The sequence below is a fragment of the Vitis vinifera genome, chromosome 12 (genome assembly GCF_030704535.1).
Source record: "Vitis vinifera cultivar Pinot Noir 40024 chromosome 12, ASM3070453v1".
In the NCBI taxonomy this organism is placed as follows: Eukaryota; Viridiplantae; Streptophyta; class Magnoliopsida; order Vitales; family Vitaceae; genus Vitis; species Vitis vinifera.
This window is the reverse complement of record NC_081816.1, coordinates 24,554,847-24,575,317: the sequence shown is the minus strand read 5'-3', so window position 1 is coordinate 24,575,317 and position 20,471 is coordinate 24,554,847. Positions and strand designations below refer to the sequence as shown.

The 20,471-nt window shown below is 41.3% G+C and overlaps 2 protein-coding genes across 2 annotated transcripts; one reads left to right on the top strand and one right to left on the bottom strand.

Annotated features, from left to right (window-relative positions):
- Positions 1–97: 97 nt before the first annotated feature.
- LOC109123547 (endoglucanase 25) lies at positions 98–5,267 on the bottom strand. The gene is made up of 6 exons (XM_019223622.2): positions 4,414–5,267; positions 3,440–3,750; positions 2,598–3,059; positions 1,264–1,399; positions 991–1,163; positions 98–868 (listed from the first exon to the last, which is right to left on the bottom strand). The coding sequence occupies exons 1-6, from the start codon at positions 4,784–4,786 to the stop codon at positions 467–469; spliced, it is 1,857 nt and encodes a 618-aa protein (XP_019079167.1). The 5' UTR covers positions 4,787–5,267; the 3' UTR covers positions 98–466.
- A 7,082-nt stretch (positions 5,268–12,349) lies between these two features.
- Positions 12,350–14,590, top strand: LOC104881054 (uncharacterized). Its single transcript, XM_010659787.1, has 3 exons — positions 12,350–12,514; positions 13,274–13,827; positions 13,894–14,590. The coding sequence occupies exons 1-3, from the start codon at positions 12,350–12,352 to the stop codon at positions 14,588–14,590; spliced, it is 1,416 nt and encodes a 471-aa protein (XP_010658089.1).
- Positions 14,591–20,471: the final 5,881 nt, after the last annotated feature.

The window sequence follows — 20,471 nt, the reverse complement described above, 5'->3', positions numbered from 1 at the left end:
TGGAGAGACATCCATAGGGATATGAGAGAATGATCTTAATGAAAAGAACCTCAATCAGATTTACTCCCCAGATACATACACTTAACAGTGAAAGAAGTAAAAGAGAAAAAAACTTCATCCATTACATTGCAGCTGTTAGGCATTAAGTGGAAATTATTGTCCAGTGAATTCAAACTGTTCAAATTCTAATGTTTCAAAGAATACATGATTGTTTTCATACATACAATGTATATCACCATTTCCAAACAAAGAGACATCCCGTGATACTTGATTATGATTTCTAATCCCTGCAAGTATGCCCTAATGCAGTCATGCTTCACAGAGTGTCTCCATCCTCTTCCACAACTTTGCATTACATTTTCCTTCGAGGTGATTCAAAATCCAAAAACCATACTCCCAACAAAATTATCTAACCACAAGCCACACCGCATACTTTATAGGAAAGGATGATATTCAGTGTGGTATCTCATGGTTTCCAAGGTGCGGGAGGGGGTGGTGGAGTGGGAAACATTGGTGGAACAGCAGAGAATATAGTGTTCTTGTCAATTCCAGTTGTCTTGTCACCTGACAGAGCCACAAGTGCAGCTACTAAACCTGCATTTCCTGCAAGCGTAGGCTCTGTGTAGTTGTAATTAGTACGGACATCATGGAAACCATCATGCTTGTCTGGCCCAGCAACCATGGCCCCTACGAGTGTATTTGGATTTGGCTTCGAAGAGTCTCTCCATTTCCATCCTCCTTTACAATTATATTTGATTTTGTTCTTAGGGATAGATGCACCTCTATGGTGGACATGTCTTGGATAATGATTGCCAAAACCTGCAATATAGCTCATCTTTCGAGGATTTTTGCCGAGGATGTAATCAATCTGCCAGAAGGTCAGAGATATGAAAAATTTAAGTGACCTTGTTGGTTCCAACAATATTTATTACTACATGAGCAGACTCATGTTCCCTCACAACTTTAATTGAGGAATCAGATATCGCATACCTGGGTCTTGGCAAATTCACGCAGGACTTCAGTTGAATAGAAATTAGGTCCACAATACCATCCAGGGGTGTCAGCAGCTTCAAGATAATCACTGTACAGGGTAGCCAGGAAGGCAGCATTGACAATGTATTGAAGTGGTTGTGGCCTTCCATGGTTTAATTGGATCAAGCCTCCTGCAAGGGGTACCCAAAACATTACATTAAGTTTTTGTGTTAAACTTGGGCAACCCATCCCCACCAAACTGTAAGGTTGACGAAATATTAGCTGGGGTACCTTTTGTTCTGTTAAAGCTTGTGAAAATCGGTAGGTATGAGCACATAATTATGCTGGTTTGATTGTGAAATGTCCTCAGAATTTCTTCATATGGATACCCAGGGCTCAAGAACAATCTCAAACGGCTTAGGAGCACCTAATTAAGAAAAAAACATAAAGCATATCAGCAATGAACCAGCCATGAGTTTTTGACTCTTGCAAACAATAATTCCAATTTTATTTGATCAACATGCAAATGTGAATGTCTCGGAGCTACTTCATTTATGGATGTAAACCTTTTCATAAAGAAATCAACTGGACCATCCTAAAGCTGAGATATCAGCAGATATGAAAGAGACTATCATAAGAAGAAAATAAATAAATAAGACAGCAGGCAGAAGAAAATATAAGGAAAAAAACATGAAAAACTTCAGCGAAATTTTGACATACTAAAAACGGAAAATGGAGATCCAATCAAAAAGGGGGAAAGTTCACTAAAGTTGGTATCATTGTAAGCACTGCTCACAGGTGTTAGAGAAAGCCTAACAATTTGGTAAGCATTCATGTTTGGCCCCAAAGCTGCATGGACTAATACAATCATCAAAGGAGAACTGTTGGAAACAAACCACATATCAACTTCAGAGACAAATATCAAGAAGCACACATTGAAACAAGCTGAGAAATTTGATACCATTAACATTAGGCAAATGTTAAGACTTCCAAAATAAAAACGGAATGCCAAACTAAATAATACCTTCAGTTCTTGCCAAATTTATCTAAATGGAAACTATTAAAAGATAAAGAGTAACAAATCAACTGCCAAAACTTGCTACTCAATTTAAAACTATGATTTCCACTTCAAATATTATAAGTGAAAACAAGACCAGTTTGGCAGCCATGACAGTTGTGTTATGCCATCATTTTGAGAGGTGAATTACCCAGAGACAATCCCTTTCATAAATGGTCCAACACATAAAATGGATGCCCAGTAGTATAATGAAGTCCTGGATCTGCTATGTACTACCAAAATGGACAATTTAAGGTAGAGCCATGTCCTAGAACTTGCTGACAGTTTGTTCGTATAGGCTCAACTTTGCCCAACCTTTAGTATGATATCATACAAGCAATAAACAAATAAGTTGATGCCAATGTTAAGAACTAGGTAAAATTTTGGGTTGACTAATGATGGCAATCCAGGATTTAGAATGCCAAGAGGACCTTACATGGTTGAACCACTAAACTGAAAAATTGTACAACATAAACACTGACACTGAGTTAATTTGCCAGGAAACAACAACTAAATCGCACAACTGACCAAGTCCTTAAAAAAATAAAAACTAGCTCTACTAACTTACTTGAGCACCAGCAAGCTTGTTGTCCCAGCTAAGTATACCATAATCTGGGCCTCCCCAGAAAGCACCGGCATGCTTGGCCAGACCAGGTGTAGTAGCAAGCTGAAGATAGGAGTTGTTCCCAGTGGCGTAGTACAGCCAGGCTCCGCCCCAGACAAACTCATCCCAGTAACTAGATGAATTATAGAAAATTGCAGCATCTGTACCACCATTGCTATACCTGCCTCGCTGCTCCCTAGAAAACTTAAAGAGAGTTCTAGCACCATGGACAAGTTTCTGTGAGTAGGCCTTGTTGTCCTTGAAAACAATGGATGCAGCAGCTAACGCTGCAGCCATCTCTGCAGCAAGATCTGAGCAGCCACCACATTCTGTTACAGGACGTTTATAATCAATGTCCTCAGGGCGCATCCAACAATAATGGTCATTGGGAGTTGTACTCCCCCCGGAAGTATCTCCTATTCCAACCTGTCAAAAAGAGGAGGAACTGTGTACATCAGAATACAATTGCATAATCTAACTGACTGAGCATTTTCAGAAGATCCAAAGCTAAAACATTAGCAATAGTTTGACAACAAATTACACAACAGGGAGGGAGCATGATGTATCATAATAGCCAAGACTGACTGCAGTCTGGTCCTTAAATATTTTAAAATTGGAAAATCCAAGCAACAAACAGAAGGGACATTTGGTTGCAGCAAAGTTAAAAATTAATTAGACTAAAGCAAAACTGAGACACTTACAATGTTGAAAAATGGATATATCCTGGAAGACTAAAAGGAAACAAAAAACAACAAGCTATCTTCATGTAGCTAACTAAATTGGCTAAACCACAGGTATAAATTTACCTGTGCAACCATCCTGTCTATGGTATCAGCAGAAGAATTGAAAGTTTTGAGAAAGTAATCAGTTCCCCACTTGATTATCTCTTTGACATGGTTGAGCTCCCCAGCAGCCTCATACTTTGCACTGTATTCGATCACACTCCAACTCAACATGGTCATGGCAAAGGACATAGGGAAGTTGAACTTAATTGCATCTCCAGCATCATAGTAGCCGCCCACCAGATCTTTATAAAAACTCCCGGTCTCCGACTTCCCATCATTCATACCCGAGTTACCCCTCCAGGAAACATTATTATGCTTTGGGAGTTTTCCAGCTGCAAATATAAGAAAGAAAGGAACACAAAGGTGAGTAGACAAGATGAGTGAAATGGAAGGAAAATGAAAGGGGAAGAAAATAGGAAGGAAAAAGAGAAAAAGAATAAAATACAGATTCAAAGTTAATCGATGAAAATAATAAGACGCAATCAATTTATGGTCAGTAAAGCAAAGAACCCAAATCAATTTTTTTGTAATTTAGTAGACATAAGGAAGAAATTTGACTACTTATGTGATCATCCAATTATAGATCTCTATTCTGGGTGAGAGATTTTTTTGCCTTTACTTTCTTCTAATTTGCAAAATGACTGATACCCGCTTCCAACCATTTCAGCAGAATTTCCCAGAAGAGAAATAACATCAGCCTCTAATATTTTATTATTATTATTATTGACTTTTTAGAAATAACGAATCCAATAAAAATTGTAAAAACTAATTGATTTGTTTTAGATAATTCTATAAAAGATCCTAGATGTATCACTGGGTTCACTGGCTGATATGTTTGCCATCAACGCTGAAAATAAGAGAAAAGAATTATTGTGAAAGAATGTGGATCAGATCTGGAAAGCAGTGATTGTAGATCTGGAAATCAAATAATGGAAAATGTAAAAAGAAAAAAGAAAAAAGAGAGAGAGAGAGAGAGAGAGAGAGAAGAGACATACAACGCTGGGCGTTGAAGAACATAAGGGCCTTGTGGAGGGCGAGGGTGTAGTTATCAGGAGGAGCGTGAGGGTGGTGATGACGCGGCACGGTCTTGACGATGAGGGTAATGAAACCGGCGAGGAAGCCAGCCACCAGAATAGATCCGACCGTCCAGACGAAGATCTTACGGCTGACAATGATGCAACCCAGATCCACATACTTTTTCTTCTTCTGCTCTCCAGGTCCCAACAGCCAGCTCTGCTGTGTCTCGTCCAGTGGCCGTGAAAGTGCCGCTCTGTCGAAGTCCTGAAGGTTCCTGCTCCGGTCGTCGTCTGTGGCCGAATCCGCTGCGTTTATTTCCAGCGGACCTCCCCATGGATCCCTCCCGTACATGCTTATCTACTCAGATTCCCTCCTTGAACCGATTCACCAGCCCAATTTCAAAATTGGAACACAGATTTCACCTTCTTCACCCTCTTCAACACCGCCACCACCACGGACGCACAGAAGCAGCAAAACCCAGATTGTTATATGAAAAAGGAAAGAGATTCTTCCCCCTCACTCCGCCTTCTGCCTATGTATAAACCCCAGAACAAAAAACAATCAGCAATGCCAGAAGATTTGAACCCAGTCCTCTGCAGAGGGAAATGGGGTTAAAATTCTAGAGTGGAGTGGTAATATTATCGAGCTGGGCCTCAACGGTGGTGGTGGTGGTGGTGGTGGTAGCAGCACAGCAGCAAGTGCTCATAATGTACTGCCTAATAATATGATGATCCTGTGGCTGTGGGTGGGGTGGCTTTGAACTGACTGCAGGATGCTTTTCAATTATTATTATTATTATTATTTTAGTTTGTCCATTTATTAAAATTAGGTTGCTGACACCGACGAGTCCGCTAATCGACAAAGACAGTCTGTCTAACACTAACACATACATTATCTATCTCTTTTCCTCTTTATTGACCACCTTGCTTGCTTGACACTGCAACTTTTTTTCCTTTCCGTGGCGAGAATCCAACACCCTATATTGGCATAAATCTTCTTTTACGTTTATATTACATGAATAAATAAATAAATAAATAATCCATAAGTAATTCCATTCTTCCTTTTTCTTAAGTGCTCAATTTCTATCCCTCTATATGTATTTTTTTTCCAATCCAAATATTTTTATTTGAAGCATTTTGTTAGTAACAACTTTATTATTTGAACCACTTTTATGGGAGGATTCGTATTTTTTTACCATTTTTTTTAAAATATAAAAAATGGTTGCATATATTGTGTATTTGAAAATGCTTTTACAATTTATAAATTAAATTTTTAAATGTAAATGATAAATTTTTGTCATTTGTGTAAGAATCTTTTTGTTTGATAGTATCCAAAAAAAGTAATTTTTGAAAGAAAAAAAACAACAATGAATTATTTGAGGATAATTTTTTTTCAGTTTTAAAAATTTATTAAATATTTAATATTTTAAAGAATTGGTAAGAAAATGTTGGGTGTTGACGAATGATAAGTAACAACAACATAGTATTTATTTATTTATTTATTTATTTATTTAGAGGTGGAGATGGCGATGGCGATCCGTGAACAAATGGAAGGAGATATTACTACATAGAATCTACCAGATGTCGGTGTACCAATAAGGCACGCGGTTTTGTTTACATTTCAACCACTCCGTCCCCACCCCCACGACATCTCAACACTCCTAAGTCTAATATGCCTCAACCTAACGTTGGCTTGCCGACACTCTAAGCTTTCCATTATTGCTGTTCACTTTTTTTAAAAAATATATGCATATATTCCTTGTCTGAATTTTCTGGGCGCCGTTCCTTTGGACTCATGGGACTCAGACGCTTATACTCAACAGTAGGCTCTTGTAAACGTTTAGGTAGCATACGTCATGGATAGCTGGCACTTAAATCTTCCCCTCCAAACTCGTTTTATAATTTTGCTCATATATATTATTAAAAAATGGATCAATCAAAATCTTGTTACGATTCAATTTTACTTCCAGTTATTCTATACCAATGACTTAGATTTCACCATGTATTTTTAATGGTCTCAATTACATCTTTAATATGGGTACCATACAGTACCTATAAATATATGCTAATTAGAGATTTTGAAGGAATACGGTATAATGATCAAAAGGGAATTTCAAAAGTGTTCATTAATGATTTCTCTAAAAGATTCACTTCTAAAAATCCAATGATAAATTATGACCCATTTGATACTTTTAGTCCTCGCATCTCAGAAGAAGAAAAAGAGTTAATTAAAGAAGCCACAAAAAAAGAAATTTGTGCAACTCCTTCACAAATCAATAGTATGAAAGTGTTTGGGGCTGATGGTCTCCAAGCTAGTTTTTATAAAAATATTGGAAAATATGTTTCTAAAATGGTCAAAGCTTTCTTTTTCAATGGACATATGCTCAAAGAGATAATAAGATTTTTATCACATTGATTCCTAAATCTAATAACTTGGAGTCTTTAAATCATTTTAGACCTATTAGCTTATGCAATGTCTGTTATAAAATAATAGCTAAAATTTTGGGTAATAGGATAAAACCTCTCCTAAACAAAATTTTATCTCCTTTGTAAGGTGCATTTGCCCAAGAAGACTTGTTATTGATAATGTTTTTTTAGCCCATGAAATCATGCATTTGTTTAAAAAGAAAAAAGACAAATCAAGATATATGACGATTAAACTTGATATGGAAAAAGCTTATATTAGGCTTGAATGAGATTTTATTAGGGTAATTCTTTCCAAAATAGGCTTTCACCCGAAATGGATTGAATGGGTTATGGAAAGCATTTCCATAGTGTCTTACTCAATCTTGATTAATGGTATTCCGGAAGGAAAAATTCAACCTTCAAGAGGTATTAGATAGGGAGACCCTTTATCTACTTATATTTTCATTATGTGTACAAAATATTTGGGGAGAGAGTTAGTAAAAGAAACGGAAAACCCTATAAATCATCTAAGAATCTCAACTCATCGAAATGGACCTAAAATTCCCTCCCTTACATTTGCATATGAATATATCATCTTTACTAAAGCTTCTCAAAATGATTGTTCTAATATTAATAGAATTTTGAATGGTTTTTGTGCCATGTTAGGGCAACTTGTGAATTTTCATAAATCCTCAGTCTAGATTTCTAGTAATATTCAAAGGGTTATGAGGAAGAGACTTGAGAAAGCTCTAAGCATTCCTATTTCTAATGACATTAGCAAGTATCTTGGTTGTCCAATAATTCAAGGTAGAGTTAAAAGAGACACTTTTTATAAAGTAATTCTCAAATCTCAAAAAAAGATTGCATCTTAGAAAGCTCGATTCCTTTCAAGAGCTTGTAAAATAGTCCTAATAAAGGCTAATTTGGCTAGCTCACCTCTTCATGTTATGAATTGTTTCAAACTTACAAAGAGAAATAATGAAGATTTAGATAGAATCAACAAAAACTTCTTATGGTTACCAAATGTAGGGTCTAACGAGTCTAAATGTTTTCCTTTGGTAGCCTGGGATGGGGTTTGTAGACCTAAATCTAAAGGAGGGTTAGAAATTAGGAATAATGAAGATGTTAATAAAACTACAATTACTAAGCTAGGGTGGAGAATCCTTACGAATACTAATAGCATTTGGGCTAGGATCATGAGAGAAAAATATATTAAAAACAACAATTTCTTTAGGATCCCAAAAAAAAAAAAGATTCCATTGTTTGGAAGGAAGTAATTAACCATAGAAAATATATTGGAGTTGGGCTAATATGGTGCATAGGAGATGAGAGGAAAGTCTACTTTTGGATAAATTACTGGGTTTACATGTCGTCACTTATTTCTTTTGTGGATGAAAACCACTTACATTGCATCAATTGGGATGCCAAAGTGTAAAACTTTATAAATCAGGATTCCTAATAGTGGAATTTACAGTCCATTTCCTCAATCCTCCCCCAAAATGTTCTAATAGACATTAAAGCTATCCTAAATCCTTCCTCTCCCTTATGTGATAGGATTATTTGGGAATTCTCTCAAGATGGTAAGTTCATTCTCAAGTCAGCTACTTAGGCTATGAGAAGGCCTTTGATACACCCTATAAGTAGTATGAGTAACCCCTCCATTTTGTCCCTTTAGCACATGTCTTTGAGTTCACTTCCAGTGTTCCACAGTAATTCATTGGTGGCCCATTGCTACTCACACTACATATATTTTCTGAACCACTTTGGAGACTTTGGTTGAGGGGTTTATCCAGCTCCACATTATGACCTTAATTGCCTTTCAAGTTTAGACTAGGCTTCATTTAGGTACACTTTAGGTTAGACTTAGTTAGGTCCACCTAGTCTCACCCTTGGCCCGTATAAGTATACCTTAGGCCCATTTAGACACCTTAGGGCTGTCTAGGTTCACTTAGGGTCATTTAGACACCTTAGGCCCACTTAGCCCATTAGACATTTTTAACGTGACTTGTACGTTTGCATGACCCATTTATCTCATTTACTTATTTTTTTATTTTTATTTTTATTATTATTATCAATCACTTTTATTTAATAATTTATTATATTTATTTATTTTAATTTATTTTCATTGTTATCAATCACTTTTATTTATTTAGTTATTTTTTCTTTTTTCTTTTTTATTTATTTGTTCATTATCTTGTTATTTATCTATTATTATTATTTTTATCTTTTATTTATTCTTTTTTATTTTTTTGATTTAATAATTTGAAGTTTTATAAGAAAATCTACCATTGGAGAAGTTTTTGGCAAATGTAGGACTTTTAAGTGATATGCATGGATTCATTTTTTTTAAATTAAAAAAAAAAAGACTTTTCTAGTGGATGTGATAGAATTTGGAGAGAGTAAGACTCCTCACGTAGCAGCACTACCAATGGCTACAAAAAGCATGAGTAGATGGGTTTTTGAGGAGGTTAAGAGAGATAGCAAGGAGATATAGCAAGAGAGATAGCAATGAAATATATCAGGAGAGAAAAACAAAGAGATATAGAAGAGATAGAGAAAAATAGGGAGGTTTTCAAAGGGGGGGACTGGCAGCACGCATTGAGAATAGGGGAATAAATGAAGAATTTTTCATTGCTTTAGGTGAGAAAAAAAAAAAAAAAACTCATGCCCATAGGTTTTTTTTTTTTAAGGATTTCGAAAAAGAACCATAGCTGGAAGTCAAGTGGGTTGAGTCAAAGTTGTTGGGTACGTTTCTTGTTTTTATTTTTTTTATTTTTTTTATTCCCATTTATATTTGATCCTCCATTGTTCTCTAGCCATTTTTGAACATTCAATCTTTGCTGTTTGGTGTGGACGCTAAGGGCCACGATTGGTTGGTTTTTTTTTTTTTATTTGCTCTGATTTTTTTTCTTGGACTTTCGTTTATTTTCAATGTCATTGACTTCATCTGAGAACAATATGCATTTGGGTTTGTCTTTGAATCTGATGATAGAAATCCCGCCCTATTTATGTTAAAAATCTCTTTTGAATCATTCCCTCATTTTAACCCATGGATCTGCCCTTGAAATGAGGCTATTTATGTTCATCTTCTGCTCATCCTTTTCCTGGAATTTTTTAATGTTTTCATCTATGCTTTTTGCTCATTCTTTCGCACGGTGTTGGAGTCCTTGTCTATGTGTTCGAGCATGTATTGGGGAATGACGAAAGTGTTGATATGAGGGATGAAGTGTGCGACAATCTCACTCAAATATTGGATAGTTGATTCCAAGGTATTGTAGTGAATTGGAGAAATTGGAGGTAGCGTTCCATTGGCATCAGATTTGGATTCTCTAACCCCATAGGATTCAATGGCCCGTATAGAGTCACAACTCCTAGAGTTATCTGTAAGCATAGTTAAATGGGTTAAAGTCGAGCTAATATATTCCCATGCTTTCAAGAGATCACGTTATCATTGGCCAACACATTGTTGAAGATAGTAAGATTTGATGTGAAGAAAGTAATTCATGTTGGGTCTTTCTTTGAAGAAATAGATCCTCCCTCACTCCTTTTAAGAAAGCTTCTGTAAATGGTAATGATTCTATCTCACAGACAACCAACTGTTGTGAAGGCTGAGATGCTTGGTGACTCAGAGCCTTTTATTAATTTTTATGGTTACACTTACATGCAATCCAGCAACATGCCTTATACTTATCACACAGTGCCTACTACCACCTCAAGAGAACCTGGCAAGATACTGGAGTGGGAAATTGAAGATGTGATTTCTAGTTACTTCCAAAGGTTGACTCAGCATACAGAGCAAGCCAAGGATGAGATCATTTGAAGACCAGTACAAAGACCTAGTCATCATCCCATGTCTCTAGTGACATATCAGGCAATTGCAGCCAAGACCATCTTTCAGATGCGACAGCTCCATATTGAGAATAGATAGTAGGGTCTAGTTGAAAGGGTCATGTTTCCGTGGATATATCCTACAATCAATGCAACTTTTGAGGTGCATAGGTGTCTACGCTGTTGATATGAAAGAGATGTGGATTTAAAAAGAAGCACACTTAGGGGGGTGGCCATGCAAGCGGGGAATTCATGCATGTGGGGTCCAGGGTGCAATTGGGACTGTATTGTTGTGGTAGGTTGACCTGACGCTATTTTTCTCTAATAACAACATCATAGTCATCTATCTTCTCCACAAACCTTGTGTTCAGAAGATCTTCGCCAACCTATCTTTGTTTCCTGGCTAGCTTCAATTCAAATGTTGCATCAGACTTGTACTTATGGGCACCTCCAACTTTAATCCCCATGAGCTCAAAAATGAGGCCAGGTTTGGATATGTTGTCGTCCGCATTTGCCTCTCTCGTTATCATGCTGACCTAAGTGGACATTGTTGGTCGAGATTTTGGCATAAAGAATATCAAGATGGACAACTGAAGGACCTTTCACTTGGTTTCCAATTTGAACATAATCAATCAACCATAGGAGACGACAATACTAGATAGTCAAGGAGCTCTTCCTTGCTGGTAGCTACGCACTCTTATTCAGACTTCGACAAATTGCTCATTGCCATCGACCTATTGATTGCTTTCGAGAATCTTGACGCCAATTGATCCAAAATTTTTTGTTAAATGGAACCAACACAGCTGCCTCCAAAGCTCAGAAATTCCTTAAGTGCAGCTTATTGTCAATATGTTTGCTCTGGAAATCACTCACTTTATCATGAACTTTAAGTTTGCAGTTGTTCTTGCAAACTGAAACATAAAACTGACCAAGGGAAGAAAATCTTTATGGTTTGCAAGAGGGTATAGTTTGTAGGGACCACCCCTAAACACCCACGTGGCAACCCCGCATGGCACCCCGCCAGGGGACACGTGGCACACCAACTCTCTATCCGGATTCCCTCAGGGGGGCATACGACACTCTCAAACCCATTATCCGGACGATCCCCTCTCTTGTCCGGATATGTTGTCCGGACCCAACGCTAGCAACTTAACCAAAAGCCTTGGCCGTGAAATACGGGCCTCCCTGGTCTACACAACCAGAAGCACTTTCGACGGGACCATACTGAGTCACTTCAAACAACCTGTCACAGCCCACATTCCGTCGCCTGCAGAGCGAAATGACAGGAATGACGGCAAGTCATTCTCCCCCATGATTTCTGAAGCTGCTTGTAGGGCAATGATGGCTCTGCCACTGCCTTAGCGCAATCATTGCAAGCCAAAAATTCTTCCCACCATTAAAGGGGACAGAGCTTCTGACACTATAAAAGAGCCTTCATGCGAGGAGAGAAGGTAAGCTTTCTTACTCAATAAAAAAGGAAGATTGATTATCAAAGAGAAGGTTAACAAAACCATCGGAGGGTGTGTTCGAATAACCTGTCCGGACGTCTTTTGCAGGTTGATTGAAGCAGGAATCATCTTCAGTTGAAAGGGAGCATCCATCTAGCTATTGCGAGGATTTCGGTGACGCAAGGCTTCAACATTGGCGCCATCTGTGGAAACTTGCTCAATTAACAGCGAAGATGTCCACACCTTCCAAGAGTCGTTCGCCAGCTAGAGGAGATGAAGGCTATTTCGAATGGCGCGAGACCATGGAAAGGCAACAGCTAGAGAGCGAGCGACAAATGCAGGCTCTCCTCCAGGAAATGACGAGATTAAGAGAAGAAAACACGGTGTTACGCCTCCAGGTTTCGTCTTTGGGGCCTCATCGTGACCAACGCCTAAAAGGCTAGGGGGCGAATTCTAGGCCTGATCTAGAATCGATATATCTCAGAACTGCAGGGGTCGTCTCTCATATGTGAAATGAGCGATCTCGGGAATGACCCATACCCACGTATCATGCTCCCCAAGATGAAAGCTTAGACTCTACCCGTCTTTCATCAAAGAGGCAGTATGATAAAAGACCCCAGTTGTCAAACGCAATGCGTGCGAGGTTAGGACCGCAAAAGCCTAGTAAGGAGAGGCCGCCAATGGTCGCAACCTGGGAAGCGTATCCCGACCCCCCAGTCGCACCCATTGTTCAGAACAACCCCCCTCATCAAGCGGTACGATAACCCAAAAGGAACTCATCAAATGAACCACCCCCAGGTTCCATTAGCAAAAGGTTGGATGACATGCTCTCCACACCTTTTAACTCACATATTATTCGTTATGATCCCCCAAGGGGATTTCTCGTGCCAAAATTTTCTACGTATGACGGGTTTAGAGATCCGTTCGACCATATCATGCATTAACGACATCTCATGACTCTCGACATAGGGAATGACGCGTTGCTGTGCAAAGTATTTCCCTCCAGCCTACAAGGCCAAGCTCTTTCATGGTTTCACCGACTCCCCCCGAACTCCGTTGATAACTTCTGAGACCTATCAGAAGCTTTTGTGGGACAATACCTGTGCTCTGCCAAGCATAAACAGAACATCAACACCTTGCAAAACATAAAAATGCAGGAGAATGAGTCCTTAAGAGAATTCGTGAAACGGTTTGGTCAGGCTGTGTTACAAGTGAAGGCCTACAACATGGATGTTGTCATCCAAATCTTCAAACGAAGCATATGCCCAGGTACCCCATTCTTTGAATCACTTGTTAAAAAGCCTCCCACAACTATGAATGATTTGTTCCGGCGCGCAAGCAAATACTCAATGCTGGAAGATGATGTGCGTGTAACCACCCAACAAATTTTGGTCGTCGGACAGACATCTAGAAGTGACGTGGAAAGAAGTTCCAGACCTCCGGACCAACCAAGGCCGTCTGGTCGAAGGCAGAGGGAGCAAAATTGCCCGGAATTGTCGTCTCTCACTCCCCTTACTGTGTCATATGAGAAGCTCCTTCCTATGATCCAAGACCTGTCCGACTTTAGGTGGCCCGAACCCATCAGAATGGACCCAGCCAAGAGAGATCATAGCAAGAAGTGTGCTTACCACAAAGAGCATGGTCATATTACGGAGCGATGCAGGAGTCTCCATTACTTGGTAGAAAGGCTTATAAAAGTAGGACATTTGAAGTAATACCTCCGCTCAAAAGCCAGGGTTAGAGATACTTTCCGGAGCTACGATTCTGGGACCTCCAGGGCCCCCGTCGCCCCTAAGGCCATCATCAATTACATCCACGGAGGACCACTGGATGAGGAGTACAACTCCAAACGAAAGAGTCAGAGGTTGCTAGGAGCAGCGTCGGTGCGTGAGCGCGTCAATTCCATCCGACCTGGGTTGACTGACGGGAGCACCCACCCGATAGATGGGATGATTGTCTTCCTCCTAGTGAATCCCACGAAAATATTACAACCACACCGTGACGCCCTCATCATATCCCTAGGGATGGGAGACTTTGATGTGAGATGGATCATAGTCGACCCAAGTAGCTCGACTGACCTCTTACAGGCATCAGTAATCAAACAGATGGGACTCGAGCTATCCGGCTTAGAAAATCATGGGTGGATCTTGTCGGGATTCAATGAAGCGTCAATCACCTTCCTTGGAGGCGTTGTGCTACCGGTCCAAGCAGGTCTAGTCACTCTTAACGTACAATTTTCAGTGGTAGAAGATTTGTCCCCCTTTAATGCCATCTTGGGACGCACGTGGTTGCACTACATGAAAGTCATCCCTTCCACATACCATAAGATGGTAAGCTTTCTCACTGAGGATGAACAAATTGATCTATACGGCAGCCAGCTAGCCGCTCGCCAATGCTATCAAATAGTGCTAGAAATCAGGTCCAACAAAGATGGTGAGCCCCTTCCCGAAACCACCAATGTACCTAACCAATAGCAATTACTGAATCCGGCGGATAAAGATCACCCAACGACAAATCCCTTGTGGATAATCCAAATCTCAGAGAAAAACACTCATCTCACACATATTAGCTCCCTCTTGACACCTAAAGAGGCCCAAGATATCCAGGACACCCTCCGACAAAGCCATGACGTCTTTGCGTGGGCACATTCCGACATGACGAGAATCCATCTTTTAGTCGCCTTCCATCGACTTAATATCTTGCCCTCATTAAGACCTGTCCAGCAGAAGGTTAGACGGTTTCACTCGGATAGACAGAAAATTGTCCGGGACGAGGTTGACAAGTTGTTGGAAACCGGATTTATTAGAAAAGTGGAGTATCCGGACTGATTGACAAATGTAGTGGTGGTCCCCAAAAAGGAAGGGAAATGACGAGTGTGCGTCGATTACACCAACCTCAACAATGCATGCCCGAAAGACAATTTCCCTCTACTGCGGATAGATCAAATTGTGGACTTCACTGCCAGGCAAGGAATGCTCTCCTTCCTAGATGCTTTCTCCGGATACCACCAAATCCCCATGGCCCTTGCCGACGAAGAAAAGAAAGCCTTCATAACACCGCATGGACTTTATTGTTATAAAGTCATGCCATTCAGACTCAAAAATACCAGCGCCACCTATCAGAGATTGATGACAAAAATCTTCAAAACCCCTGGTTGGCCGCATAGTGGAGGTATACATTGACGATATAGTGGTTAAAAGTAGAATATGAGAAGAGCATGCACACCACTTACGAGAAGTCTTCCACCTACTAAGGAGGTACGACATGAAGCTGAATCCGTCCAAATGCGCTTTCGGTGTGAGTGTTGGGAAATTCTTGGGGTTCATGGTTAGCCAAAGAGGGATAGAAGTTAGCCCTGACCAAATAAAGACAGTCATGGAAATGCCACCCCCTAAGAACAAAAAGGAGTTGCAGCGCCTCACAGGCAAACTCTTCGCACTAGGACGTTTCATAGCCCGATTCACTGACGAGTTGCGACCCTTCTTCCTAGTACTACGGAAAGCCGACACGATCGGATGGACGGACAACTGTTAAAGCGCTTTCGAAAAAATCAAACGTTATCTCACACAACCACCTATCATAAGCAGCCCTTTGCCCGGAGAAAAGTTGTAGATGTATTTGGTTGTGTTAGATTGGGCAGTTAGCATTGTTTTGTTTCGTTGCCCAACACATAAAGAGTAGAAACCTATTTATTATGTCAGTAGAGCTTTGGCTGATGCAGAAACGAGGTATTCAAAGATAGAGCAAACAATCTTAGCCTTGCGAAGTGCTACCCAGAAACTTCACCCCTACTTCCAAGCTCACCCGATAATCATACTCATCGACCAACCCCTTCGCAACATTCTGCATAAGCCAGATCTATCCGGAAGAATGCTCCAATGGGCCATAGAATTAAGCGAGTATGCGATCGAATACCAATCAAGATTGTCCATGAAAGGGCAAGCAATGGCTGACTTTGTGGTAGAATCCTCCCAAAAACCTGCTCGAGACAAGAAATCGCACGAAGAAGAGTGGTAGACCTTACGGGTTGCCGGAGTCTCTCGATCATCAGTGTTAGGAATTTGAGGCTAATACAAACTATGGTAATCACCCTAGAGGGGGGGGGGTGTAAATAGGGTGATGGTCTCTTTTTCACAAATTTAAACTATGCAAAAATAAGAGACAATTATATGCAAATATATAATAAACAAAATAAACACAATTGCATATAATTTAAAAAAGTTAGGGAAGAGAGAGTGCAAACACGAGAGTTTATAGTGGTTCGGCACTTCCTTACCTACATCCACTCTCCTCAACCTCCTAACCGAGTGAGGGTTCCACTATCTTGAAACTTCAACCAAGCTTCCAATCTCTTTACAATTGGATTATGGTTCCAATTCACCCTCTTGGACTTTTGGCTCCAAGCATCCTTTACACTTCTTCAAAAGATATCCCTCTCTTGAACAACCTTTCAAGTGATACCCCTTACTTGAGAAAATTCTTCACAAAAATATACAAATAATGATCTCTCAAAATCCTAGTAATAGAACTTTAGGTTCAAAGATACAAGAAAAACTAGGATTGAATGGTGCACTAAAGATATGCAAGTTATGAAACAATGGTGCACTCAAAAACACTCTTCCAAGGCTCAAATATAATCAAGAATGATTTGGGAAGGTTTAGCTTATGAAACAATGAAGTTTGGAGCCTTTTTATAGAAGAAAAAAGTCATACTAGCTGTTGGGGGTTCGACCGGTTGACTAACCATTGGGAAAAGTGACCGTTGGGCCTCAATCGGACCTCAACCGAACCTCAACCGGACCTCGACTGGACCTTAATCGGTTGAGGTTCAACCTTGACCGGGAAGAGGAATCCACTAGGAGAGAGAGAAACTTTTTGGCCTCCCTCAACCGGTCCTCGACCGGACGAGCACAACTGGTCGACCGGTTAAACCGGTTGAGCCATTTTTTTGGCTCAACACTCAACCCTTCTCTTTGAGATGGTCTTCTTCTTTATGATTTATACTTGACTTGATTTGTCTTTGGATTGTCACTTTGGAAGTCGTCTTGCCTAATCACACTTAAAATGTAGTTATTAGTTCTAAACCTTGTTTTGTTATCATCAAAATCAAGATTAACCAAACCTTGGTTTCACAATCGGGATCTGGAGTAGGACTTTTACTGCAATCCCCGATGGGTGAACAACTGGAGTAAGCTATCTAGGTGGGGTTCCCCACATCAAACAATGAAGCAGAGTATGAAGCCATCCTGTCCGGACTTGATCTCGTCTTCGCGCTATCTGTCTCCAAGCTCCGAGTCTACAATGATTCTCAACTCGTGGTGAGACACATGCAGGAGGAATACAGAGCCAAGGGCGAGCACATAGCGCGATATCTAGCGAAAATGAGAAACACCCTACAGCGGTTGGCCGAATGGACCATTGAAAAAATCCCACGAGCTAATAACGTACGTGCCGATGCCTTGGCAGGAATAGTTGCTTCCTTGCCCATCAAAGAACCTATATTATTGCCCATATATGTGCAGACTGATCCCTCCATCACCGAAGCATCCACTTGCAGTACTATTCAGGAGAGTCAGGAGGAGGACTAAGAGTGGACGGAAGTCATAGCAAGGTACCTCCGAACAGGCTCTCTACCTGATGAACCCAAGTAGGCGCATAAGATCTGGGTACAAGCTGTTCGTTTCACCCTAATCGGGGAGCACCTTTACAAGCGATCTTTCACAGGCCCCTACCTTAAGTGCCTAGACCACTCAGAAGCCCGATATGTATTAGCTAAGTTACATGAGGGTGTATGCGGCAATCACTTTGGAGAACGATCTTTGGCGCATCGGGCACACTCACAAGGCTACTATTGGCCCACTATGAAGAAAGACACGACGACTTATGTCAAGAAGTATGACAAATGCCGAAGGCATGCCCCCATACCACATGTGTTGTTTGAAACATTGAAGCCAATTTCCAGCCCCTGGCCTTTTACACGATGGGGGGATGGACGTAGTAGGACCTTTACCAATCGCAGCTGCCTAGAAGAAATTCCTGCTCGTTGCCACAGACTACTTCAATAAATGGGTGGAAGCAGAGGCATATGCTAGCATCAAGGACAAAGGTGTCACCAAGTTTGTGTGGAAAAACATCATTTGCTCACTATAACCGCAAGGCACGACCCCGGGTCTTCAGGATCGGAACACTGGTCCTCAGAAAGGTTTTAGAAAACACCGCTGAGAAAGGAGCCGGGAAATTTCAAGCAAATTTGGAAGGTCCTTATATTGTAACTAAGGCAAGTGAAAGCGAAGCCTATCACCTACAAAAGTTAAACGGAACCCCGTTGCTTCGTCCATGGAATGTATCTAACCTTAAGCAATATTACCAATAAAGAGAAGCGAAAGGTAAAGAAAAGCAAAGAAGTGTAAAGTATTTATAAAGGATTGAAAAATTGTCTTTACAAAATCCGTCGCCCCAAAAGCAACAAAACAAAGAGAAAAAGTATAAGGAGGACTGCACACAAAGAAATCTCAGTAAGGAGGGCCTCCGGGTATCGCATCCTCATCGTCAGAAGGAAGAAACGGAATATCATGCATAATACTGTTCTTCTTCATGCAGCAACGATAGCTGAAGAAGTACATCTCGTCTACCTGCCTTTGATACTTCGTCTCCAACTCTTTTTTCTGAGCGACAAACCCGACTTCCATCTTCTCCATCTGAGCAATTAGGCCCGCCTGCAGATTCTCGTCTCCTTCTTCTGAGCTGCGAGGCTAGCCCGAAGTTCGCCCACCTCCTTCTTAAGCTGAGAATTCTCTTGCTCCACCCCTTTGATTTGACCTTCCAAGGCCCCTTTTTCCCCCTTCAACAGGTTCACCTTAACCTGGACAGCCCCCTTCTCCTTCTCAGCCTGGCTCTTTCCGTCCCATTCGCTACGGCTTTCTGAGTAGTGGCCAACTCAGCCTCCGCCTTTTCTAACCGCGAGCGCATCTCCTCAACGTCGCTCGAATGGTGAGAGATGAAGGCGCGCATAGCCTCCACCACTTCCAGTCGCTTGAAGAGCTGTTCGCACGTATGCATCATGTAGCGGATGCCAGCCATGACCTGCGCAGAACAACAACAAAACAAAAGCTAATACAGTGCAAAGAGGTAACAGTTGCTAAGGAAGAAGGAAAAAGTAGCAAAGAAATGATTACCACTTTTGCAGTATTAAAGATCGTCCACTCCTACAGATGTTGAATGCAAGACACGGCGGACTCAGGGGTGCCAAAAGGAAGCCGGGCCTTGACAAAGGCAGGAGGATCGCCACCCATGTTCATAGAGACCCGCTTGGTAAGCGGAAAGAAGTCAGACATCCTTGTGGAAGGAGCCTCCGCATTCGTGAAACATGACACTTCCTTCAACATCTCCATCATTTTCTCACAGCTTGGAGGAACTACGGCAGCTGGACTATTCTTCTCGTCCGAAGCCTTCTCGTTAATCGCTGCCTCCGGAACCCCCTCTGTTCCACGGGTCTCCACTGCAGTCGAGGCATTACTGTGAGCAGTTGCGCCTGGTTGAGCAACAGCCGCTGTGCTAAGCCCTGGAACGTCGGGTCGGGCCGTGCCGTTGTCGTTGTGTTAGATCTTGTAGTGTTTGGCTGAACCGTTGCAGCCGCGCTAGAACTCGCCTCGTTCGGATGGGTCGTAGCTGACAAAGGAACTTCTGTCGTCGGATCTTTCCCATCTCTCTCCGGGTAGACCCTCTTGGTTGGAGGAGACGCAAGATCGATGGGATCGTACAACCGCTTACTATGCCTTTGCAAAAACCCGGTTTTGAGGTTGTTCATGTCTCTCACTTCCTCTGGTTCGTGCACGACTCTCAAGCCAACGAAGTCCAGCTGAGGCTGGGAAGAGCCAGGTCCCAGATGGAAAGTCTCAAGCTGCGGGAAGCTAGAAGTATCCTCAGGCTCTAGGGTAGGGTTATCCGATCGATTGTACGCAGAATCGAAGGATGAAGACGACAGGTTAGGAGTCGGAGACACAATCTGGAGAGCTTGTGCAATGGTATTTTTTTTCTTCTTCTTGGCAGCTGGAGGACGGACCGCGGGAGAAGAGTCGCGTCCTTTCTCACCAGGCCCCTTCTCACCAAGCGCTTTCCTTAGTGTCCCCTCCTGCATCTTCTTCTCCCGCTGGTCAAGGCGTTCATGGCACGCCTTCGCGTCAGCTTCGCGAGCCATTTCGTAAAAGGGCAGATCCTTCAACACAAAATGTTCCCCGGGCACCATGACCTTAGGTAGTCGTCTGGAGAGAATATTGAGGACGTACGGTTGAGGTTCCCGGACGACCGCCAACAGGTTCCAGGCAGAAAGAAGTGTCTGGTAGTGCCTTTCAATGG